This window comes from Aplidium turbinatum, chromosome 7 (genome assembly GCF_918807975.1).
Source record: "Aplidium turbinatum chromosome 7, kaAplTurb1.1, whole genome shotgun sequence".
NCBI lineage: Eukaryota > Metazoa > Chordata > Ascidiacea > Aplousobranchia > Polyclinidae > Aplidium > Aplidium turbinatum.
The window spans coordinates 7,788,061-7,814,986 of NC_137478.1; the positions used below are offsets into that span (position 1 = coordinate 7,788,061).

Genomic DNA, 26,926 nt, shown 5'->3' on the forward strand with positions numbered 1-26,926 from the left:
ATTTTGACCAAGTTTGGTCCATGTACCTTATGGGGTGGAATAAACCTTCCGAGGGGGTCACATTAAGGGAAGTCACTTTGAAGGCATCTTACATCACCTTTCCACCCGAAAATATTGTTAGATTTGATATTTTTGTGATGTCCTGACATAAGACTTCGTTTTGACCAACTTTGGTCCATGTACCTTATGGGGTGAAATTAACCCCCTGGGGGGTCACTTTGGGGGGAGTTTTACATCACCTTTCCACTCGAAAATATTGTTAGATTTGATATTTTTGTGATGTCCTGACATAGAACTTCGTTTTCACCAAGTTTGGTCCATGTACCTTATGGGGTGAAATTAACCCCCTTTTTGGGCTTTTTAGGGGGCTCTAGGGTCCAGATCCACCCGGTGCGGTCAATCTTCCATACTTTTTGTGAGTGACATGGTTGACCCCAGTAACTTCAAGGGGTCAAACCTTTTGTACCTTATGGGGTGAAATCTTCTGTCGTAGGCTCTCGGTCTAATAGAAACATAGCTTTATCTCCGAAAAATGTCAAAAAAAGCATGATCTTATCCTTTTGCTATGCCACCGGACAGCACCATTTTACAGTAGCCTAATATTCATACCCAAATTTTTGTTGAACATGCTCTCAGAATGACCATCATATAAAAAAAAATACACGTCAACATAGCAAAGGTCGAGAAAAAGGTAGAAGCGACAAAACGCGAACGTTAAAACGTGCTTGTGACCGAAGTAAGTTATTGAGTTGAAAAAAATTTGGCCGTAATTATTTTGCCTACTGTACGTAAGCGGCAGTGTAACTCAATTGATAAAAGCATCCAACTGGTATCTGAAGGTAGGCCTATAATTATAAGCACGGCGGTTACCTCAGTGGTTTGATTCTGGATCAAGAGGTTGAAGATTCGATACCTACTGCCGCTGTTGCGATTCTATTCATGCATAACTTACAAAAATTTTGTCCCTTTACACTTTACAGTATATTATGTTCAATTTTTCGTCATGTTGATGAAAACAGTTTGTGCTGCTTGGGATGGGGCAGCGCTAATCAATGAAAAAAATTATCGTAATCAGACTTTATCGTAATCGGACTTGTATAATTTTATCGTTTATCGTTATCGTTTAACTTTTTTTTGATTTATCGTTTATCGTTATCGCTTTAGGCATTTTTCGTTAATCGATTATCGTTATCGCTTAACTGAAAAATGAGTTATCGCGCCCAAGTACACTGCACATAGCCTATGTAGGTTAACTTATTGCAAAATATTTTTATTAAACAGCCTATATAATTTTGAAGGTACAGAAATAGAAACTGCTATAAACTTTGTGTTACACTGCGGCTATTGATGGTGTTTCAAATAAGTTAGTGGTAGCCTACATAGCTGATTTTTTACTTATCGTTTACCAGGGGCGCCGGAAGCGGGGGGTAGGGGGGGCGATCGCCCCCCTGCCCTCAAATTTTTTATGGATGGGGAGGCAAGGGGGCAATGTTGCCCTTTTAAGGTTATGTGAGCTACTGCACATTTTTCAATAATAACAATTTCTGTAATTCGCTTTTAGCCTAATTACAATCTTTCATTTTTGCCTAAAAATAATATTCACACACAAAATTCTGTAGCCTATCATAGTAGCATGATGCCCTTCCGTGCCATTGTTCTTTGTAAACCGGTATGTGGTTCTTGTATCATTACTTGATAATGAGCTATTGTGTAAGTCATAAACATAATTTATTGCAATTCTACTACTCCTATACTTCTTCAAAGACAGTTTTGTCACAATTATGTTTGGTGCTACCACCAGCCGTGAAAATCAAACGCCAGTGATTCGAGGTACCACTAACGACCGTTTTGCATTGCATAGAACCAAAGGTAGGGCCGGATAGCCGGGTATTGTTGATGGCTGACTTATGAGAAAAAAAATGTTCCTCGTGGTCTGGGTTTTAGTTAGAAAAAAGATCTGAGTGATATAGAATTGTAGAAAAGTTAAGGAATGGTAACTTATAAAACGTTTTGGCATAGCAAAGAGTGTGAGGACCTGGAAGTTAAAAAAATTTAGAAGAAAAAGTGTAAGTAAGCCGTTATGATATAGCGTCAAATTAGGAAAGGTGATTGCTGAAAGCAGTTTTAGCGCCATGAGGCGTGTAAAAATGTAAAAATGTTGCTTTGTACCACCAGGGGCGCCGGAAGCGGGGGAGCAGGGGGGGCGGATGCCCCCCTGCCCTCAATTTTTCTGCAGATGGAGGGGCAGGGGGGCAATGGTGCCCTTTTAATGTCATGTAAACTACTCCATATTTTGCAATATAACAATTTCTGCTATTTGCTTTTAGCCTAATTATAATCTTTCATTTTTGCCTCAAAATAATATTTACGGCCCAAAATCTTGCAACACAGTACAGGCCTTAAAACTCGCTTTTTTTCGGCAGCCATCGTGGCCTACCGGGAGCTCCTTCTCGGCGGCCAAATCTGCGTGCTTGGAGACCAAAATACAAAATAAAAATAACGATGGCACAAGTAAATAGAATTAAACTTGCAACAATGCTAAAATGATCACTTAGCGTTGTTGAAGTATGGGCCTGGGCGACGTCCTACAATAGAATCGTTGCACCACGCAATAACTGCTTGATCGGGATTGTAATCCAGTACTGCGGGACCATCTAACGACACTCGCACGAGTGCCTCAGAGGCTTAGCTAGGGCTGGGCGAGGGGGGCAGCACGTCTGGGGGCGGCACTTTTAGACTACGATTTTTGATTTTGATTATAATCTGATAAAAAAAAACGCATTTCATTTTCACATGCGTTTTCTTGAAGGGGCGGAAAAATCTGAATCCGCCCCGGGCGGCACATTCCGGCACATTCCCTAGCTACACCACTTCTTCTTCTTCTTCTCCACTGCAGTGTCTCCAATGTGGCTGATTTTAAAGGGGCGCCACTACCCTAGAACTCTTTTAGCAACGAAAAGCAACGTTCGACATGACTGTGTTGACGATGACGGCAAGGTAATAAAATAAGTATTTCAATGATATGAAGGACATTACTAAAAGAAGCATAATTTTTGCAAAATATGATCAAAAAATATTTTCCCCTCGGATGTCAACTAATCTAGTTCTTCTTTTTAACAACGATTCAATGTCCGACAACATCGAATCGACATAAAAACGACAATATTGCCAGCCGACGTAAATTAGCACTTCGGATTAAGACTTTGTTAAAATAAACGTCGGGAATTACAAACAAGACTTACAGCGCTAGTGATCGCAGATGGATATATTCCATCAATAACAAATATTCCCGCACAATGCAACAGTGGCGATTATGGCGCGCTGACCTAATTTTGCGTCACTCTTTGATACTACATGTTTTCGACAGTTAATCCACAGTTATTCTATTGCGAAATTAAATAATTGGTTAGAAAAGACTGGCGGCCAAACTTGGTCGATTGAGGAGGTAGCACCGGCTGTCATTCAAGCACTACTTAACGGCCATAGCCGCAGGCTGCTTTAAGGCTTGACAGTAGGTTACATCATTATAACATAGCATGATGCCATTCTTTGTATACCGGACACTTGTGGGCTATCGTTACTCAATACATAGTGAGCTGATAAATTAGCATTATCGCTATATCTTATCTTTAAACTTGAAAAAAAATTGGCCTTTTAGTAAACAAAAGTGCACTTTTTTCGTAATCTTGCCCCCCCAGTCAAAAATCGTTCCGGCGCCCCTGCGTACCACAATGACAGAAAAAAGTTTAAACAACCGACTGTTTGCGACTATTCACAAACAGGTGATGGACACCATTGACTTAGATGCTGTTGCAAATAAGCTCATTCGAGCAACCGGCGGCGTAAAATGTATTTCGGATTGGTTTGATATTTTGTCTACACTCTACTGTATATACACTATACAAATTATCCCATGGACACATTTTATACTTTGCAGCAGATTGAGACGCAACGAACATGAAATTTATCTTTCGTTTCTTCTTGTTCAAGCTATTTCAATATATTTCATTCATTTATCTTCATCTGTCTCACATTTCGATTTATATGGCTAATGGGAGGAGAACGATTAACGAACTGCCCAGCATTATCGCTATATCTTATTTTAAAACTTTTAAAAGTGCCTTATTTTATAAACCTGCCCTCCCAGTCAAAAATCGTTCCGGCGCCCCTGACGTTCACCAATATCTTCTTCTTCTTTGTATCGTAGCCTACGGTAGTTAATTATTGTTTACACTTGTTTTTCTTATATTTCAATTAGCCTACCCAAGTTTGCAATTATTTTTCTATAAAAAATATAAGCTTAGGCTTTTTAGAGTAGGCTAGGCTATACGCCTATACAGTTTTTGATAAAAAATATTTTTAATTGCAGTCGTCATTAAGCTACTAACATAAATTTGCAATGATGATTGCAGTCGCCTACAGTAAATAAAGTCTCGGTATTTTTGACTTCTTTAACCAGCAGTTTTTTAATTGTTATGATATAGGGGCCTATTATAACGGTAACGACTAGAACATCACACAGCTCAGGCGAAAGAGAAAAATGAAAAAAGAAAACTAATTGGGAAAAATGATGGTTTGCGAAAATGAGAGGATTGAAAGTAATTACTTTTAACGCCAAAAACTCGAGAGTGCGATGTTTTAACTATTTCCCGATTAGTTTTCTTTTTTCAATTTTCTCTTTCGCCTTAGTTGTGTGATGTTCTAGTCGTTACCTATTATAACCTACTATGATTAAAGCTTAAAGCTTAAAGCTTAAAGATTAAAGATCAGAACTGACGATGCACTGAATAAGTGCGAAATATATTTTCTGTTACATCTACTGACAACTGATCCCTGTTACCTTAGCAATTGAGGTTTTAGCTTTCTAGATATGGAACAGGGATCGTTTCAGAATAAGACTAGGTCAGAAAGCGAGGCAGACTCCGACGCAGCTCAGCATCAGCCAAGAGCAGTTAGCTACTATGATTAAAGTAAACAGAGTTTTTGTGATCAAATGAAATTAACTTTCACGTCGTTGGCATAATTGCTTCTTTACTTTCCCGTTTAAGTAGCCTATATTGAAGTAAACTTATATTAAAAGCAAATAAAATATTCGAGACGAAATGGAGTTAATAAGAGGTTTCCAATCGTGCTAAGTAGGCATGAAGCCTGCCTATTAAGATAATAAAGATTTATACGGCTTCGGTAGCAGATTTCTATCGTTCCTGTTGAGTACATGCATTACTTTGACACAACGTTAATGAAGCAACTTTCTGTTGTGGTGGGCTTCGTTGGGAGTAAGCTTTTTATTTTTTTTTGTTTTTATTTCTGACCAGTTTATTGTGTGATCTTCTTTAAGCATGTTATTGAAGAATCGACTGAACACACCAACATCAATTTGTCTGCACGGTAGCTCAGTTGCATAAGCGCCTGATTTGTGCGCTTGAAGAAATTTCAAGACCAAACAGCCCTGGTTCGGTTCTTGAAGCGTGCGCTGTTAAGGACTGCCTTCTCTTCAACGACACCTAGTAGATAGAATAGTTATTCACAGACAACAACACTTCAACAATCGGAAACTTCACTCCACCAATCAAGGTAACCTGGCCTGTTGCAATGGTTCTGATTCAAAGCTTCTACAAGTATGGGAAACTTAGGATTTCAGAGGTTGTCTTAGTCCGACGATAAAGATTCGAACCAACCAACCATTTCATACAAACAAAAATGAAAGCTTCCTCGTACTTTATGTTAGCTTAATAGATAGCATTCTTGGGGGAATGAATCGGATCTTTGAACGTAATTCTGAATTTTTAACTGCTCTACAAACTCTTCATCCAAAAATTAAAACCTTTTTGTAGGCTATCTTAAGCTAAAGCTGTGATTTCTCTCGTGAAGCTCTCAAAGTTAACTGTGGTGAAATCTGAGTGCCAAGTCGCTAAACATCGCAACGCAATCATCAGCGGATCGAGAAAAAATACTTAATTGATGTAGCCTAAGCACCAAAGTTCGGAAGAATAAAAAATTGTGTTAAAACAAAAAAAACCTTGGACTCTTAAAATCGAAAATTGTTGTTTGGGATTTGGTAGGTTTAATACCCTAGGTACCTTTAGGCAGGCGCGGATTTATGGGGGGCCCAGGGGGCCCGGGCCCCCCCCGAAATTTTGTGAAAAATTGTATGTTTCCGCATCAAATGGTTTGATATGCTTCTAAACAGCTGATATTAGTCCCTCGGCATCACAATTGATGAAAATGGTTGTTTTAATGTCTATTTTCTAGCATATCGTATATGTCGTAGTATCATTGTTCATATCTGTTTAGCTTTTTCTTTCTTTTTAATTGATTTTCAAATTTTCTGGCCCCCCCCCGAAAAAAACTCTTAGATTCGCGCCTCCCTTTAGGTACCTTGCCCTAGATACCCCAATTCTCCTAAACACCCTAGAAATTTCGGATTTACTTTGGTTTCATTACGTGTTTTGTGGCTCAGTAACGATGTTTTTTGTTTACGACGCACACTTGTATTTGATTATGATTATATAAGAGCTTATATCACAAAAAAAAACTGACAAGTGATTTTAAACTTAACTGATGATATAGGCTACAACTCTAATAGAAAATCTTACTGGAGTTGAAATACATGTATTTCAAGCTTCGGTTACTCTGTTTAACTTTCGGGATACTTAGTGGCCATTCCATCGCACAGGCCCGGGTTTAGGGGGAGCAGAGGGTGCAGTTGCCCCGGGCCCCCCCTTTTCAAGGGTCCCCCGACGGGAAAAATGTGATTTTGTGTTATTACTATTATTTTCTCTCAGCCTTTAAAGTTTCTGCAAAATGCCTCCTTTTTCTTTCAAGGTTAATTTTTAGTCACAAGGTGGTGACTGAGCTTGGCGTAAAGGCATTAGCGGTGTGGGTGACTTTCAAGTTACCTTGTAAATATTTTTAAAAACGTTTTTGCACCGGGGCCCATGATCTGAAAGCTCCCCGGGCCCCCCATCAGCTAAACTCGGCCCTGCCAACGCAGGCTATTAATCAAGTTCCACATGCTATAGTTTTACAATACTTTTATCTTTAGAAATAACATTGAACAACTGTCGTTGACTTAAAGGTATCGGAGCAAAAGCAATTCTTTGGATAACTGCCGGGCCCGGGCACAACTACTTCTAGTTTTTTCGGGTAGGTCAGTAGCAAGGGCATACGGTGACCGACCGTTTAGGTGTTCACTTGTTTGAAAAACTTTCAAATACAAGCTTGATATGCACAGTGACTTTTTATGTCATATCACATCATTGTAGTTTGATATGAGTTGAATAGCCATTGAGCAAACCTAGTGTGTGTTTAGACTAGGGAAGTTTAGACCCTACTGATAAAAAGTGAACTCCCAAAAAATGGTCAACGTACTATACTGGTCAGTCGCTGGCTCGACTCTTGGGGTGTGCGCTTGAGGTGAGCAACGCATTTCAAGGACTGCTCTCCATTCGGTAGATGTCCGAATAATTCACTTGTCTGTGAATTATTCCATCAGTGGATGGAATAAGACAACACTTCAACAATCGGAAACTTCACTCTGTCAATCTCGGTGACTGGGCCTGGGTCAGTGATTCAAGGCCTCTACTACGTAGTATGCAAAACTGCCAGGATTAAAGAAGTTTTCTCAGTCCGAGGATAAAGACCCCCACAATCGATCAATTTTATCACTTCCAATCACGAAATGAGAAGTTTCGAATAATGTTCAAGAAAATAAGTTTAAAACTCAGTCAACGCTATGATACAATCCATTGTATCAAAACATGTTGTTTTTTAGGCTCATAAACAAAGGTTTACATTCTGTGAAAAAACAAGCAAACTTTTCGAATTTAAACGTTTATTCAACGACTTTTTGGGAAACGTAAAAACAACAATTGCACCTGTCCTAAGCTTCATGAAAGCTTGACATAACGAGCATATTTCTGTACAAGTGTTATCGAGCATCTGGAATTGAAATTAGTCTCTATTGAGATCATACATATTTATTATAAGAATTACTTGACATGACAGCTCTTGTTTGCTGTGAAGCTTGCACGTCCCAGACAGTAAATCAACTGTTTTTTACATTGATTTGCTGTCTGGGGAAGAATATTCCCTGATCTGTCATTTATCATAGGCCTACTTAAACAGTAATTAAGTTGGAAGGTATGAGCTATTGAAGCGCTATAGTCGATTTTGTCATATCAGTTGGCTGAATTGGTGGAGTCAAGTGTAGAGATGTTCGTGGTAATACCACACATAGGATGCTCCAAACTTTAGAGCGGTTGCAAAGTGGACTAACTGAGGCCATTTGCTGTGACGACGACTTGTTGTTTTATTCAGTTACTTCTCGGGTAAACAAATCAGTTGATTTCCATGGCCACGTCAATATTGTCAAGGTAAGCTAAGCCTATGTTAATGTACAATAAAATTAAATACCAAAACATTTGCAAATTCAAAAACTTTATCAACGTTTTTTTTTTATAAATAATGCTACCGTGTGAAACAAGAAAGTAAAACTGCAAAGTTGCGTTGACAAAGAAGTAAGCAGCTTAAATGTATTTTAAGGTAATATGCAAAGCTAAAAAAACATGTTAACGAAATGGAAGTAGTCCTATGAAGTATTTCGTACTAAACAAAACATCAATAAACAACAAATGCAATATGTCTGCGAAATGTTGAAAAGAAGATATAATTCCTTTTCAGTGTTTTTTTTTGTCTTCTTGTCTTCTTTAAAGTATAACTGGAAAGACTAGGAAAAGAACAGTGGATCAAATTTACGGATAAAAGATACACAAATAAAATATCTGGTAGGGGCAGGGCTACATTGAAGATCAAATACACAGTTAAACGAACAGCACATCCCGCCTTTCTGCCTCTCATTTAGTTTCTGCATGGACTTTGACGTTGGATGACATTGCAAAGCTTTCATGCACACCCCTTGTTGCGTCATTAAATGGTGCTCTACGGCTCTGCCACAAGGATGCCGGGAGTTAATCCCAAAAACTTAATTACTTTTTACATTTGTACGCTTTATGATTCGGCTAACTACTAATAATTGTCATTTTAACCCACTCACAGAATTTGTAGAGCACTTTAACTCATTTTGTCATGTCATTTGCCATTGAATGTGTCGACACTGTAAACGTAGCCTACTACTCAATGGCTAAGGCAGGAAATGTTCTTGGAGTGTAGAGTAGTTAAAATTTGCATTGGATTTAGGCTAGCCAACATTAGCTATACTTATGAAATTATGGCAATGGCTAAATATGATAAGCTAACCTAAGTTTACCCAATGGAGCTTTTTAATTGTGTAATTCAAACGTTTTTCTATTCAGATTCAAAATATGCTTGAGTAACTGGCGGGTCTTAAGCCTTAATGCAACGGCTGGATCACTGCTTTGTAGGCTACGCAAAAAAAATAATGAAGCTATAACAAAAATAAAAACAAGTCGAAGTCAGATTTGGTCTGTGCAAGTGCAATTATTCTTTTTTTTTTAGCTTCTTGGGCCGAGGATCTATCATTTTGCCACCCCAGGTACACGATGCTAGGCTGCCAATGCAAAGTGAGTAGTAGATGGGATCCATGGCTGCTTGGCCAATGAAACGAAAAGCATTATTACGGCTCGAAAACAGTTTCTTTACTCCCTTAATCACACAATAACTAATCTATAGCATAGGAAGGAGCAAGTGTGTATACAGCTGCTACTAATGGATTTTCGTGGAAAAGGAAAGAACTTGGTCGTGTGTGCAACAAAACAGGAGAAAAACTCTCTCATTAGAAAGAATTCGTATGAAGTGTATCTCCTTCCAAACTATCACATATCATTACCAATGAGAGCGAATTACATTAAATGTAGTTATTAGCCTACTCTCTAAAACCTCTACAGCCTGTTTCACCCTAAAAGGGGGATCATCGGAATTCGGAAGGTCCTGGATGATGTTTATTAAAATGAAAGGTTTTGAGAATTTGAAGCATTATTGAAGTCAAACATAGTCACAAAGCGACGAAGACAAGATAAAATTTTATTTTGGACAGTGGTGCCGAAGTTAGTTGAGGATTGGGGGGATAAGTCAAAATTTTATCAAATTTTAGACGATTTTGAACATTGGGGGATGCATATTTTATACACAATTTTAGTGGTAGCCTACCGGTATTAAGTTTATTAAACAATCACCAAACCTCGGTAAATTAGCTGCTAACAACATAATATACAGATAAGAAATCATGGAGATAAAAGTGCTACCAGTGCTCTTGTGAATGACTGCTGCAAGATTAAGAAACAAGCGAAGAAAAACTGGTACCTCCAGCGGGATTCGAACCTATGACCTTCCAATGAATACTTAGTTTTTCCAAAAAAAACAAAAACAGAAGTTATACTTTTCTTCTTGCCCTCTCCTTCACTAGAATCACTACAAAACTACTAAAGGACCATAGGACAAAGTCACTAGTCAGGAGACTGAAAACAACCGAAGCTACAGAAAAACATCTCTGCAAATTTATGGCAAAAATAATAACTTTCAAACACATCACAAGAACTTGTCACAACCGAACATATTGCGTCTTATGGTAGTGCACATTGAAAACTCATTAGCACTGTCATTTATGCTGATGTCATCAAGACTATTTTGGTGAATGTTCTAAACAATGCTAGCATTCAACCTTTTTCTGTCCTAAAGTATTTCTCAGCCAGGTTTCAATCTACAAAGATTGGAAAACGACCTATCACAAGCAGCCGAGCTTACCGGGCAAATTAAGAGGATCTTAATCAGCTGGAGTATTTGAGAATAGAAAGGTTTTTCCAAGGACAATGCCTGGTTAGCTCTTTTAGCGTCGTACAGAGGTTTTGCTCCTGTTGCCTTTCTGAATGAATCAATTTGGTAACTCATCGATTGTCTATTCAGCTTTGGATAATTTTTGAACATTTCAGGAACTAAGCCGGTCTTGAAAATTCGTGCAAGTTCTTTATACTTTGCCGAAACGGAATTCAGGCTACTTTCAAACCGTTCGGTCGGTTCAGAGTTCGGTCACTCTGTCCATGAACTGATTGTAAAGTATTTTATAATGCAGTTGAGTGTCTGCAGTAGCGCTGCTGCCATCGAGCCTCCAGCCAATCTTTCAGGGACTCTTCTTTGCCGTGGTGCTTGCAAAGGCGTGATAGAATTAGCAGTAAATTTTTCCGGAAGTGAAACTGCATTTTTGTAATTGTTCTCAAACTTCAAATCACGATATTTCTCTAGAGTGATTTTCAGGATCTGAAACAGCTCTTCACGTAAGAGTCAATGTCAAGCTTTTCTCCTTGCAACGTGATACTAAATTGCTCCATAAGTGCCAAAGGCTTCAAAATCAGCACAAGTCCCAAATATGTTTCTGCAGTTTCTTCATTACTGCAGTGCCGTGACCAGTGGCCTAGTCCAACTCGTCCTTAATACCTTCAATGAAGGTCCTGCATTGTCTAGCGTCAAATCCAAGACAATTTAGAACTGTGATCAAACATCAATAAAAGAAAAACAACAACAATTCGAGATGCTTGTAAACAACTAAATCGAAGTACAACTTCAGAGCAAATATTTTTTTCTAAATTATTGAGGGGGATACTGCCAAAATATTGGGGGAATATATCCCCCCATCCCCTCTACTTCGGCACCACTGATTTTGGAGGCAATCCTCCCAGATCTTCCGACTTCAATCTCTGCTTCTCATGACAATTTGGTTTTTCTGACGATTGTTGCTTGAATAAACCATGCTGTCCTCAATTTTTTTTATGCTACAGTCAACACTTAACATTGTTAATAGTTTGCTGAATTAACACGAAGAAGATTGCAAGTCATAAAATTACAGTAAATGAATATATTTCGATATAGATTTGACGTGAAACCAAATAATTACCAGCCAAACAGCCAAACACATTACCAAAGCTGCACAAGTGTCTCTATTGGCCGTCGATAAGACAAGTTTGGTGACTTGGTGGTTGGAATGTCTGCCGCTGAAACGATAAACGTTGGTTCAAAACCGTGTCGGGTCATATCTAAGACTGTATAATTGGCATAGTATTGAATTATATTTCAGTTTGGTAGGCCTATTCAGCAAAAAAATGAATTTAGGGTAGGCTAATACTGTGCTAGGTTACACCTCTTTAGCGCTGACAGCAACGCGTTTCTACAATAGATAGGTTACAGCGCCGTATAAAAGTACATTATTATTATGATGTAGTTGGAGCCACCGTTTGTCTTTCTGTGGTACTTAGGTAATTGGATCTTATCCTTGTAATCAGGGATGGAGGAACCACGTGGGCCTCGTGGGCCTGGGCCCACCTACTTTATTTTCTGGGTGGGCCTGGCCCACCCACTTTTGAAAGCCAAATTTCTTTGAAAAGGTAGCGAAAACGGAAAATCAGAGAGGGACTTCCAAAAAAAGGTCTTCACTCATTTGATACACAGTAGTTTGATTATCTTTGATAGCTCAATGATGAAATCCAATCTTCAAACTTTTCTGTTGAGTCCATTATTGATGTGCAGCACGTATGGATGGGGTTGCGTGTGACTGGTGGAGCAATCTATCAATCAATATAATTATTCTCTATGCTCTCTATGGTTAGAACAGTGATATCATTACATATGCACGTACTGTATAATGCTGCATATTATTACTCCCAGGTGGCATTCTAACTGTATGTGTATTGTTGCCTTTTTATTTGTGTGTAGGCTACATCGCCACATTTTGTAAAACGCTATAGAACAATTCAACAATTTTGTAATTTTTTTTGACCAAATCCGGCCCAAAAATGGACAATTTTGCCTGTTGGCACGAAAGGCAATTATGAAAGCGCAATGTGTAAACCAGGGGTCGGCAGCCTTTTTCTAACAGCGGGCCAAAGCCAAACTTTACATGGTCTTGGCGGGCCGTAGCCTATTAATACCAGTTTTGATAGATTCAGAGGCACGATTTCAAGGCGTTGACGTAGCCTAATGCCTTCAGAATATCGGCTAGTAATATCCTTGACGGAAATCAGCTGAACAAATTCTTAAACATCAAAATCTTTGTTTAGGCCTACTGCACGCACAAATACTGCCAGCTCAGCTGTAGGCTTATCTGTCGTGTCTGTGCCCTCATCTATTGCCATTGCGAAGAGCTGTAGATATACAATAACTTTTTGCTAGATGTTACGTTCTCCGATATCTCTTTTTTTTCGTCTAGTTACGGTTCTTGTTGAAAGACTTAGGCCTATATCCAGAGATGTACGTATACACCGCAAATTCTACGCCGCATACTTGCGCCGTAGACTTTTTGTTTACGCTAACCAGGGATATCTAAAGAAGGGGATACGAAGGCTTTTATTACGTCTGACAATAGAAGGGCTTTTGTTTATCGTAAATAATCTGTGTTTATCGTAAAATGACAATTGCCACCGATAGTAGTTTAATAAATCTTGTTATGATAACCTGCATTGCGCTATTAGGATCATGCCTGGATACTCACTGAATGCTCATGGTTGCTTGTTAATTCAACTACCCATATACTTGCTTTACATCTAGCCTACTGCAAAGGCTTTGTTTAAAAAAACAGCTTACTGGTGACTTTTCAACCGTCTTTGTAAACAAGTATTCTTTAAATGTGCTCTATGTAACGTATACTAACTGTCTTTGGTAGCTGACTGTACCAGTTGCACTACAAAATTTTCTGCAATTTTGAAAAGAACCTTATGTTTCACGCGCTACAAACTACCGCCCTGGTAGTGTCATGAGAATAAGGCAATCGCTGTGAGCCTTCATATCCCCTTCTCTAGATATCCCTGACGCTAACACTTGCGGCCACATTTTTTTGGATAGTTTGCGCTTGAGGCTACGCCGTAAAGTTTTCGCGGTTTTTTAGCGCATAGCGTCAACGCATACTTTTTAATGTATTTTTTTCGCTACAACACGCCAATATCTTCCAGCGCTGCAGTTGAAAGAATGTTTTCAATGGGCATAGACATATTGGAACCAAAACACAGCAAAATTTCAGATGAACACTTTCAGATGCTTGTGATTCTTCGTGGAAATTCAAAATAAAACTTGTTTGTTACGAGTGGTTTATACCGTGTGAATGTTTGGCACCTAGCAAACAAAATGAGTTTGCGCTAGTGTATGCGCTAACGCTGACGCCGCCAACATTTTTTACAAGTTGCGTTGACGCATACGGCGTATGGTTTTTCGAACGTTTGCGTTTACGCTGACGGCGTCAATATTTTTTGTATGCGCGTACATCACTGCCTATATCTGAAAAGTAACTTAGTTTTTTTTTTCTTTGGACATATGTTTTCAACAACATCCATCTTACACCTTTTCCCAAATTCTCCATCACTATACGATTTCTTGTCTTTTGCTATTGATTGTGCTACCATAGGCGTAGCCAGGGGGGCGAAAAGGGCCATGCCCCCCCCAAATTTTCAAAGTTTGGATTCTGAAGTTGAACCCTTTGTTAAAAATATAATATAATTTGTATAAATTTATATCGTTTTCCAAGACATCTGGCTATTAACACCCCCCAGGACTTGTTTTAGACACAAAGAAAGACATCAACAAATTTAGCAAATCTTAAATCGCGCAAAGCTTACGCGATTTACGTTTCTTTTAACTAATCTGTGGAAGCAATTTTAGAATGGCTTACTCTGTTGGGTTTTTGTGTAGTTTTTGTGTAGCTGAGTTTTTTGTGTTCTCTAATTTTAGCCGCAGTTTTTGCCCGTTCGTGTGTAACAGCTGCCTTTAATAAGTTAAAGGCTGTTTATCTGCTAATAAATTTCATACAAATATTACCCTAAAAGTGTTTCCAGAAAGCGCTATAATCCATTATTTGAGTGTAATTTTGCAAAAAAGTTTCGGGGGAGCATGCCCCCGGACCCCCCTAGAATTCGCGTGCCTTCGGCACGCTTTAACCCCCCGCCAGCTTTATTGCTTCCCTTGCTTAACCCACCAGAATACGCCACAGCACACCAGGTGGCGATGTCTTAAATCAAACACTTTGTCGTTCTCTTCAATTCATCAAATATTTGTCCCCCCCCCCCAATTATTTTTCTGGCTACGCTACTGATTGTGTGCTACCTTATAGCTAGCAAAATAATTTTCTGATTCATTGCTTTTTCTTTCCTTTGTAACAGAGAAATTTGCTGTTTTAAAGCTATTTTTGAGTAGATTAACTTTGCCGTTCCTTGTTTGACCCATTAACTTGGAAAAGATCATATGTTTTGTATCATAATGGTGCTTTATGTTGAGTTCTTTGTTTATACAAACAGAAACGCTGCAAATCAAAGACGTGGGCCTACTAAAATGATTAATGAAAAGTACTTGTTCTTCCATTCGATTATAGCCTACTGTAATAAACCACTGGTCTGGCCACATATTATTATAATTTGGAAAGGAGCGGCGGCCGGATGATTTTTCTTGGCGGCCGTAGGTTGCCGACTCCTGGTGTAAACGATAGCAAATATTAGGAATGCAGCAATGCTATGGGGGGTCTGGGGGGCTTCGCTCCCCAAAGGTTGGATAGACTTTGATTGCTGCGCCTCTGGGCCCACCTACTTTTAAAATGGTTCCTGCATCCATGCTTGTAATTTCACCACATGCAAATGGGTAGTCACAATGATGCAAAGCGTAACAGCTCGTTTCAAAGAGCCACTTCCTCAAAAAAACTAAATGACTCTTTAGACCTTGACATCAGCTTGCCAACACTATTGCTCTTTCAAAAATCCGTTGCCCATACACTTGAGATCGTTGTTGCTCTATAATACTGAATTGACTTAATAGTCAAGATGCGTTTCCAAGGATCAACTTGATGTACGAAAATAAACATGGTTGTGTTTATAGCCTACGCCAAATTTTTGTCACAAGAAAAGTAGCTTAGGCTATAACCAAAATGCTTGCATAGTTTTGGACTTCAGAAAGCTTTTGTCGAATTAAAACAGCACGGTCTGAGAATTATTCTATTCATTTGAAGCCGCTGAATGAAGAGCAGTCTGAAATGCGTTGATCAAGCTTACACCCCGAGAGCCGAACCAAGATCGCTTAATCATGCGTAACCACTGAGCTCAGTGAGCTAACGGGGCGGCTGTTCGAAATGATTATTTAGTCAATTAAAACGAAACGAAGTTCTTCTCGAAAATAATTCCAAATGATATCAAGACAATAAAATTATTTTATGTAACTTGCACAGTAATTAAACCTTTCAAAGTTTTCGAGGTATTTAAGTAGGCCACAGTAAGTCAGAAAGACTGGTAAGCAGCTAAGCCTATGTCTATTTAGTTTAGTTTTTAGTTGTATGTTTAGTTTGAGTTTAGTTGTCCAATCTCCATTTAGTTTTCATTCTGATTTGACAACGAATTGCATTTGAAACTAGTTTATGCATTCTTGTTTGTTGTATTGAATCATTTGAACTGCTTCGATTTCACATAGCCTAATTTAACTTCGAAAAGAAGTTTTTGCTAGATCAACAGAGGGTGAGAGAGAATCACGCGCAAAAAAAGTTCCGCGATTTACAAAAAAAAAAAAAGCATTTTTGTTTCTCAACTTCAAGAAAGATTTGATCTCATTCAATGCTCAAATCGTAATGGGAGAGGTGGTGTTATGTTTATAACTTGCCATTTGATACAGTTATGCACAGTTTCGACGTTTGACGGCAGATTATCTTACAATATAAATTTAGCTATGTATGGAAAGACTAAAAATAGTCTGCAGTTAGCTGAATATGACTTTTTAAAGGAAAAAAAGAAACGATTTAGTGATCGTACCTGCGAAAAGAATTGAGCTAAATACACTTACATTTTGCTTTTACCAAATGCTTGTGTAACTTTACAATGACTTACTGTGGCCGAATGGTAAAATCGTTTTAAGAGCGAAGGATTTAGCATTAGAGTTTTTTAGTCAGATGCTAAACAAAAAAACATTCCATAACCTCATCTGAACAAAGTGAGTAGAATAATATGTCAGGCTAGTTTCATTGGTTGGTACGATGCACCATTCTGCGCTAAATAGCAGCAAACGAATAAAATAATTTGGTAGTTTTAACTCAACAAATTTTACTCTATTGCATTTATAACAAAGTAGAGGCAATTTACCTAACACGCCATGACAGCTTGCGTTGTGAAGCAGAATTGTCTGAAAATATTACTGCATAACATGGAAAAACATGACATCAATTTTTTTCAATCCCAAAGGGTGAATGTTTTATTGCAATTTTTGGAACTTAAGTAAAACAAAATCAAATTTTACGCTGATCAGTAAAAGTCTCTTATAAACGCTTTGAGCTGTCGAAAATCAATGGCGGGAAAAATAGAACAATATCTCGGAACGGAATACATCCAACCTCCGTCAGACCCATCAACGGTAAGTCGTGCAAATATTTTATACGATACGTCAGCGTTTTTCAACTAGGGTCAGGAACTCTTAAGCTAAGGGGTTTGCAGAAACCTTTAAGTGATTGAAGGGTTTTGTGACAGCATGGATTTTAGGAAAATGCAGTAAATTTTTAGCAACCTCATTTACAATTTTATATGGTTAATTTAAAGGTAATTTTGAAAAAGATTCTTCTCGGGCCATTAGTAGCATAGAATAGAGATGATCGTAGGCTTGAACAATGTTTGAAAAGAATCCATGACTAAAATGTCTAAGAACCACCGGCCTATGTATTTTGTTTGTTTCTTCTCAAGTTATTTATATTTATTTATGGCATTTAGGCTATATTTGAAATATTTCTTGCCCGGTATTGAACCAGCAACACCCACTTTAAATCATCTCAGCTATGAAAATTTATCCCTTTTGCATTGTTTCAACATCGCTAGACGAATTATGTTTAATCCCTGTGAGGCATTTTGCCTGTGGGCCGTCTCCAAATACCGTGGGTCCCATGGGCGTAACAGGTTGAACCACAATTCGAAATTTACAAGCTATGCTATTTAACAACTGGATAAAGACATGACTCTATTTTTGTCGCACTTTGCGTTAAAACGATCACTAAATTTACTTTTTGGACAACTAATGACGTATGTGACTCTTTCATCAAATAGCTATCTCTTGACTTAATTTATTTATTGCTTTTTATTATTATAGTTTCGGGAGAGAGTTTTCTTTCTTGTACCAAAGACAGGCTAGACACAACATTACCACAGGGTTGAGCATTACAACAATATATTTTACATATTTACAAATAGCTTTGACAATCAAACGTTTTTGGCTTAACCTAAGCCCTCATCAGGAATCTGTTAGTTTTTTTTTTGCCAGACTTTGTTCGTATTCGCATGAGCCGCTTAAACTGTTATTCGATGCTTTTTATAAAACGCTGACTTTGTGGTGTTTTTATTGCTTTAGAAAGTGTTCAGTAATGCTGTTCGACGTACGTGATGAGCCTCGCTGTGTATGCCAATGCTTTTTACAGAATGATTTATTGGTGCTTTTCGAGTGATGTTGTGGTTTAAATTACAGTAAAACTGGCATTAACAGACTATAAACCTGTCGTTGTCAATCGAAATCTCTCTATTGATTGGTTCATCACCGGTTACTGGTTTATTGCAAAAACTTAAAAATGTCATCACACTCACAGAAGTATGTTCTAATCTTCTACGTATAAGTTGTAGGTGAAATCCGTTGACACCTTTCAACTTTATGAAACCACCTTGAAAAGTTAAGCCATTGCTTGCAACACGTTATACATTGAGATTGTCGAACGTTGCTTACAAGTTGGTAGACTGAGAAAAACACCCACTCCGTCAAACTGAACGAGTAATAATCATGTTGTCCAGTCAGTGACCTGGTCAGCAGTCGAATGACCCTATATAGAAGGAGACTTAATCGATTGGTCCAAAATTTATAAGTTTTTGTCCCGCCACGACCTTTGGTTGACCCACCAAAGGCCGCCATTATATTTATAAATCACTGGTTTGCAGCTTATTCTAAGTTACATGCCACAATTGACCAAACAATGATTTGTCACACCACTAGTTTATTTACAGACTTTTGTTGCGCCCAAAGGAAACAATTGGTACTCAGCTGGGTCACAGTAAGTGCAGGGTGTTGGAAATTCAAGGGCTTTTATGCCAAAGTTTGACCTATCAATTGCTTTATATTCCCGATGACGTGTAAGGTGTATTGGATGACTGATTGTGATCACAATGAAGTTGAATGTTTTTTCTGCACAACAGTGAGACTTCATTTTCACCAGCAAACAGTTAACTTCCAAGTTGGCTTTAATGGGAGTGTGTTCGCAAAAGTTTGACACAGAAAAATTGCATGGCTTTCATTGCTTATGCTTAAATCAATTAACAGTAGCCCAGTTGTCAAAATCGTATTCTTTTTTGGAGATGGATGTGTAAATATTACAGCAAATGTTGTTGACCAGACGGAGATGGCATGATCGCTTTCGATGTAACTCACTGGAGTGACCAGTTAACTAGACCAGTCTTTTTGACTTTGATTCAACGTCCAAAAATGTCTGAGAGAGGTCTAGAAGCCTGGATTGAAGTTTCTTTTGGATAGAACAGACGCAAAATAAGGACCCAACGTATAATTTGAAAGAACAAGCACACAGTTTTATAATTCAAAGTGTGCTAAATACCCAGCAAAAAAAACTGTATTTTTTACATTGATTTAACGTCGGTAAATGTTAAAAGAATGTAAAAAGAAATAAAACAAAATAAAATTAGGACTGAATTTGGATATGCTATTTATAGTTTTCTAGGCTCTAATTTTTGTGGTACGATCAGCAATTGTTTGTTGCAACCTTGCTTTGATGTTTTCATGACAACTCTCTGTTCTGTAGGCAATCTTTTCTAAATACGTCAATTTTGCATCCGTCGAATGTGCGCTGCTACAAAAGGCAACAAATAATAGTGGTAGAGCAGTCTGTAACCCAGAACCATCCCAGACAACAAAATTCGTCATTTTTACATTGATCCCAACTCTGCAGACGTTGAATCAATGTAAAAGTAACGGATTTTGCTATCTGGGATAGAACAGGGTATTAATTTTCACTCTCACCGGATGCTTGATTAAAACTCTACACAAGTTTGGTGCTACGAGTGGTATGGATATTACCACGAAAAGAGTGCTTATATTCGTCGTCGTCGTCGAATTTGACGTAATTTGTAGGGCAAGTTCGTTACCAGACTGAATCGTAGTCTCAATTTCACAAAAGGTTTTGATTTATGAAGGAAATGTCTTCTTTTTTGGATAGGTGGTGGTTTGTCAAAACACGTATTAGAAATGTAGGCTAGCTTGGGAAACTCCACACAAACCTGATCATCCACAGAGCATTGTTGACTTGAAATTTACGAGTATTCCCAGATTTTATCGGTTTTGCAGCCCAGTAATAAACAATTTATTCGGTTTTATTTCTTTGATCAATTTAAGAATTATTTTCTATGCACCTGCTTTTGTACAAAGCTGTTTTTTTAAATACCACTTGGTGGTTTTTATGGCAACCTTTCACAATATTACTGCAAATTATTCAAAGAAACTCATTATTGTGGACAGGTTTGCAATTACTGCTGTCTACTCAATTTTACGCCGTTGATCATAAACTGAAATTACTTGAGTTTTTTAAAGGAATAAAATCTGTCTGTAGGCCCAAGTCACGTTCTGCGGAATACAGCTAAGTATTCTGCACGTTTCACTCATAAAGTGTTGGTGGAAATGTGTCCTAGGAAAAGAAAACACACTAAAATAGCTCACGACTTTTGGGAAAAGTTGAAAATGATGTTTGCGACACATGAAACATACGCTAGTGGTTCAAAGGCTGCATATGTGTCAGGTTTATGCTTCGGGCTTCTATCCAAAAGCAAACGACCCTGCATCATATCTTGTGAAGGCCAAAAAGATATTAGATCAAATTCAGAAGTCGTAGTTGTATGACAAGTGAATACAAGTTGAATTTAATGTTTGCTACAAGATTGCTTTGTGAAGTGTTGATTGAATATTCTTGTATATTGTTTTGCAGCTGGATGCAAAGAATAGTCCTTTGGCGTTGCTGGCTCAGACTTGCAGTGCTATAGGAAAAGAAGCAGGAAATTTTAAGAAACTGAACTTCTCACCTAATCGGTTCTCCCTTGCCGAGGACACAACATCGTCAAGCAAGACTTTTCAAAATACAAGTTTGCGATCCCTGACTCCAACATCTCCGGCATCTTCACTGTCTCAAGGCTCTTCTCCGCCATTGTCAAATGAAAAGTTATCTTTAAATGGAGTTTTGAAGCGTAAAAAATCTCCTTCAGCCGAAAATGCTCCTCTAAAAAAGACACGTAGATCTCCGCATGCTAGTGAAAGACGCCATCCGGGAAACCGCCACTGTGAAGGTACAACATCTTTTCAGTCTGCTGATCACAATGGGATTGTTCGTAACCAAGAAGCAACGCGCCGACATCGTTCCTTTCATGAAAGTTGTGATCTAATCGGAGTAAAACCTTCCTACTCACGCAAAGTATCCTCCAGTTCTTCTTCCAAACGTCATGGCCTGCCTCCTATGCTGTTACCAGTAGACCAGTTTCGAAAAAGTACTGACAGTGTATCACCGCAAGCGCAAATGATACCTTTTTATACTCAATACCACGCAGACTACAGAGAGCAGCATGCTGTGAGCAACTTCTCTTTTGATGGGTTGAACTCACCTCATTTACAATTTTATGGCCTTAACAATTTATCCAATGCTTATCCCTTTTATGCACAAATGCTCCTGGCCTCCGCAGGAAAAAATACAGGTTTTGTGGTTAATCATACACCTCACGTGTGCAACTGGGCCAGCCCTGAAACAGGAAAATGCGGGAAGAAATTTTCCAGTTCCGACGAACTTTTTCACCATTTAAAAACTCATGTCATGACTAAGACGAATACAAATCTACATAGCAGAAGCAATTCCCTCATGATGGAGTTAGAAAAAATTGCACAGCATCCATATGCTCCCTTTCTGCCTCAACAAGCTTCCGGTTTAGTTGCTTCCACTTTCTCTGCAATTCCTAAGTTAAGAAACCCAAGCTTATTACCGCAGAGTCGTCACCCATTTCATAAGTATAATTATGATTCTGACATATTAAATCAACCGGTTAGATTTCCTTCCCTTTCCAAGTCATCTCAGTCAGAGACTTCCGATTTTCCAGATGCGATGTACGGGTATAATGCTGCCTGAGAAGTGGAGCAACCGTGTATACTTCCCTCAGCAATAAGTTTTATTCCTTTTGGTGCAACTTTTGTTTGTGAGAAATCATTCAAGTTTATTTATTCTCTACGTGCGTTTTTTGTCAGTTGTTGCAAATACATGTGTTGGAAGATAGAAATATCTGAAGTTTTAACAGGTGTTAGAATTGTAGCCGTGATGTTGTACCAATCTTATTATCTTGATCTTTTGCCATAAAATACATGTAATATTTACATGTGAAAGATAGTTTCTTTTTCTGTTTCGAAATCTATACAAGTAAAATAAAATTAATACACTATATTTATTGAGTACATTTTTGTAGCCGACTAACCTACAAATTAAATCTTTGCTGATGCTTTCACTTTACGTTTCTGAATGGTCGTGTTCAACACTAAACACATGTAATTTATCTTTTCTGTCATGTTGTCAGTCGACTAACTGTTAAACATCTAGATACACAGAACGCCTCTGTTGCTGCAAAGTAAATTAACTAAAAGCATGGTCCTGTGTTCTGCCATGCTAGACAAGTAGTCATAATTTAATCTAGCCCCTTGAAGAAGTCAGTCGTGTCTGATTGACGAACGGTCGGAATAAATGCAGATTATTCAATTCAATTCAATTTATTTTTTTTTGTCGGAAAACAACAGCAATGATAAAGTTACCAACAGTTTACGGGAATGAAACCAACAAAAGGAAACGGCGGCAAAACCAAAGAAGTTTAAAACGTGCATGCGATGTAAATTTAAAGGATACGTCGATGAAAGTAAATTTAAGCACGGCCACCAAACCTAACAGTTTAAAATAGATGAACTAGTTGAAAGAATCAGTTGCATCTACATACCTAAAGCAACTGGAGGTCTGACAGTTGATGAAGCCATGCGGGGACAACTAAACCTTACAACCAAATACAAAAAAAAAAAAAATCAAACGAAATATCGAAATATTGTCACACGAAACCCCTTGTCATGGTTTAACTTGCTTCGCTCCAGAATAGTGCCTCGTGCCATTTAAATAAATTCTTGATGAACAGTCTCATTCAATTTTTAACAAACGACAATTTTGAACCGGACAGCAGAACCTCAACTTACCAGTTGTTAGGCCTACTGCACCAGGTGACTTCATACAAAAGTTGTTCGACCTCTCACTCAAGACAATTTTCTGCGCTCACCAGTGGATGAATACACTTGCCAAATGCCAATAGAATATTGTAGACTTTAAACTTAGGTATTCCTAACATTTATGAAATTGCATTGTAATCTTGAGCCAGGAATTAGCAACATCTTGAGCCAGGAATTAGCAACATCTTGAATAACATGGTCAATTGGTCATATCTACAAATATGTACAAAATGCACACGTGGCAAACGTCTTTAATTTTTTTAAGTCCGCGGCGAAGTACAATTTTTGTTTCAGCCTACGAGACAGGATGTTTTCATTTCAAACACTTCGGAGGATGTGACTCAACACACAGCAGGCTACTTTTAAAATAACAACCGTAAAAAAACATCACAATCGGAAATTAAATATAACATATTAGAAGCCAGACCTATTTGCTGTAAGAGACGCCACTCGCCTTTCTGTGATGTAAACTGCTAGTTGTCTGAAACGAAACCCAGCGGCGGAGGGTCTGGGGGGCCTCCCCCAGAACATTTTGCAAAAATACTTTGCATTTGGTGCATTCTGAGAGCATTTCCAACAAAAATGTGGGTATGAATATTCCTGTAAAATGGTGCTGTCCGGTGGCATAGTAAAAGGATAAGATCATGTTTTCTTCGGCATTTTTTGGAAATAAAGCTAAGTCTCTATGTTTTCTTGTTGCTAATTCCTGGCTGAGATATTTAAATGTTTGGTATTGGCAAGACTCGCTCTTTTAATGCAGTTTCGTTTAAAATTAGGCAAAGTTTGTTTTAGAAACATAAAGAGACTGATAGCATTATTCTCAATATTGTGACGTCACACGCGTGCCAAAGGGGGGGGGGTGAAACCCCCCCAAAAAAACCTTGGATACGCTACTGGTTGGTACGCTCAATGGAGCTGAGATACTTCCATCTTTTGAGTGCAACGTGAGGAAACATTGTTTAATCTTCTTGCTCCAAACTAGTCACTTAACTAGAGAATTAAGCACCACATCTTGTCAGAATCCAACGCTGTGTCATCCTTTCGTCAACTAAAATCCTTTCAAAATCCAAAATAACTAGATAATGAGTGATCTGTTGTAGGTAAGTTAGAAAAACGTCTCATTTTTTTTCATTTAGCCCACGGCTTGTTTATTTCACGTTTTGAATTATAATGGCTTTTCAATCACCAGTCGGTTTTGAGCTCCTTTTATGTTGGCCAAAACTTATCCATCAAATGCGGTTTAAGAGCTTCAAGGATTTTTTTAATTTGAACTAATCATTAGATTTGGGACTTTCTGTCACTTTGTCCTCCTGTTAAGTGAAGTTAGTTTAATGATGGGTGTTTATTTGTACCCTGTAAGTAAGAAAGTAAGTTAAAATGTTGTTTTACGTTGAGGTAACATATGCTTACAGTGAAGAGTAGACGAAATTTAAAATGCAGCTGTTCGTTTGGAAATAATTGAGAGCTAGATATACTGTACATTGATCTAAATGGTCTAACTACGTTGTTAAAATTGATCAAGAATTCATAAAGACTTAAACTGAAGAATGCCAAATAGCGTTGACATTCACAGGGAGGAGGGGGGGTCGCGAGAGAATTTTAATGTTCCTTCCCCTTGAAATTGACTGACATAAGGTTATGGGAGCCAATAAATAACCGATTTATCGGTCCCATAATCTCCTCTCAACTGTCCTGACGATATTATATAGGCAAAGACCACATCACACTAAATTAGGTTTGGATTACTACCCACCTTTATAAATACAAGTATGATCTCTAGTTTGCGTTGTGAAATTGTGAATAAACTCAGTAAAACAGTAACGAACAAGAAATTTCAGGGAAATGCTTTTCTGCTTACTTAGCCTACTTGTTTGGTTCAAAAAAGCTTTCACATCATTTATTAGAGAGAACGAAGCTCACCAAAGTTATGTTTGTATTATACCTTTAACCAACATCTAAAGAGAACTTGCATTTGATTCTCAGCATGAGTAATACGCATGGTAATGAACATGACCAACCAGTAGGCTAGACCTACGTGCTTCATAGTGACAGTGCACTCTGTAGCGGTAGCCTATATCCTGCAAAAACCGTTGCAAAGTTTAACAAAGCGAATCTTTAAAACCTTTCAACACAAGTATGTCCTAACTCCTAAGTATAAAAAATCTACAAGTAAATGTAATTTTTAATAATATATAGATTGTATTAAAATTTATTCTAAGAAGAGGGTAAAGCTAGCACACGTTTTAGCATCCCAGGCGATGTCAAACGGGTAATTAAAGGAAATGAATAAATCTTTGTGACAGTTTATTGGCCAAGAACGCTTGCAATTTCTTTACGTACACGACTAAGTTTTATAAATAAGCAGAATTTTTCTAGGAAGGCTTGAATCTGTTACATGGATCCGGAATTCCCTTTTGTTGGAAATAACTTGGCATGATTGACATGGCAATCATCTTTAGATATAGCCCAAAGTCTTGACTGCATAGCCAACTTCATTTTGAATATGTTAAATTTTATGTATTTTCTGCTTTGACGTGAGACGTTACACTTTGCATCATTTGTGAGAGTAATTCCTTATTTTAGTCTTACTGTGCTTTATTTAGCCACAGAGACTAGAGTTGTTCATAACATTTACAAATTATTCTTGTCGAAACGAATTTGATCAGAATCCAAACGAAATAAAATGACGACAAAATAGTTCCCTTGCAAATAAAAAAATATCTGGTTTTGAAAAATCGTTTTTATAATCTTTGTTCTTGTGAATACTCATAAGCCTAATGTAGGCTATGATAATATATTCGAAAACTAAAAAGTTCTCCCAGAAATTAGAAACCTCATCCTATGGGTAGTCGGACAACTCGGCATGCGACAACTCAGCAAGTGCTTCAACTCAGCAATTTCATTTCAGCAACTGCCAAGTTAGCAAATGAGATTTACGTGCTCATATCGGACTTGCTTGGTCATCGCTTGTCAAACTCATTTTGCTGACTTGTGACATTCCAAGTTATGGCTTTCTCAGTTGTTACTTGCTCAGTTTCATCATTTACCAACTTCAGCCACTTGCTCAAATGTAGCTAGCTCGGTTGTCACTTGATCAGTTATCGTTTGCTCAGTTCACAACTGCTGACTTGTAGGAGACTCCATCCTATAGCCTGCTCAAGAATAGACCACGTATTACTTTTTCAGTGTATATTTGTACAAGAAATATGCAATAATGAAATATGCAATAATGACAACTGTTTGTGAGACATTATTTTCAAGCTTTATGCCCTACACACGTCACAATATAAAAATAAAAAAAACAAGTAGATTAAAGAAAGTACGCTAATCACGTTACTTTTAATCTCAAATTGCTCACGTGACGTTGGCTGAAATAATATAATTCCAAACATTCTGAGGCAGTTTTTGTTCATTAATCTACGTCTTTGAATTTTTTCAAATTGTAGGGCAGCAAATCAATCATCTTACAACCTTCAGACAGCAAACAAAATACAAGATTAAAGCAAATAAAACCAAGTAGTGCTATCTAAATTGTCGTGACCTTATCTGGGAAACTGTCGCAACAAAATTAAGTATAAAAAGAAAGAAAATAATAATTAGTCATCTTGTGACTGATTGTATGGGACTTCGCAAAACACACCCTGAAGAACAAAAACAGCTCATTTATAAGCTTAAGCTA

At 38.0% G+C, this 26,926-nt stretch overlaps 1 protein-coding gene across 2 annotated transcripts; it reads left to right on the forward strand.

Annotated features, from left to right (window-relative positions):
* Window positions 1-8,308: 8,308 nt before the first annotated feature.
* LOC145774723 (uncharacterized) lies at window positions 8,309-22,590 on the forward strand. 2 transcript variants are annotated; one of them, XM_082586019.1, is made up of 3 exons: window positions 8,309-8,375; window positions 9,478-9,542; window positions 20,939-22,590. In XM_082586019.1, exons 2-3 carry the CDS (start codon window positions 9,522-9,524, stop codon window positions 22,118-22,120), a joined length of 1,203 nt encoding a protein of 400 aa, XP_082442145.1. In that variant the 5' UTR covers window positions 8,309-8,375; window positions 9,478-9,521; the 3' UTR covers window positions 22,121-22,590. The 2 variants fall into 2 exon arrangements, with proteins under 2 accessions (XP_082442145.1, XP_082442144.1); XM_082586018.1 differs by lacking the exons at window positions 8,309-8,375; window positions 9,478-9,542 and adding an exon at window positions 17,179-17,334.
* The last annotated feature ends 4,336 nt before the right edge of the window (window positions 22,591-26,926 follow it).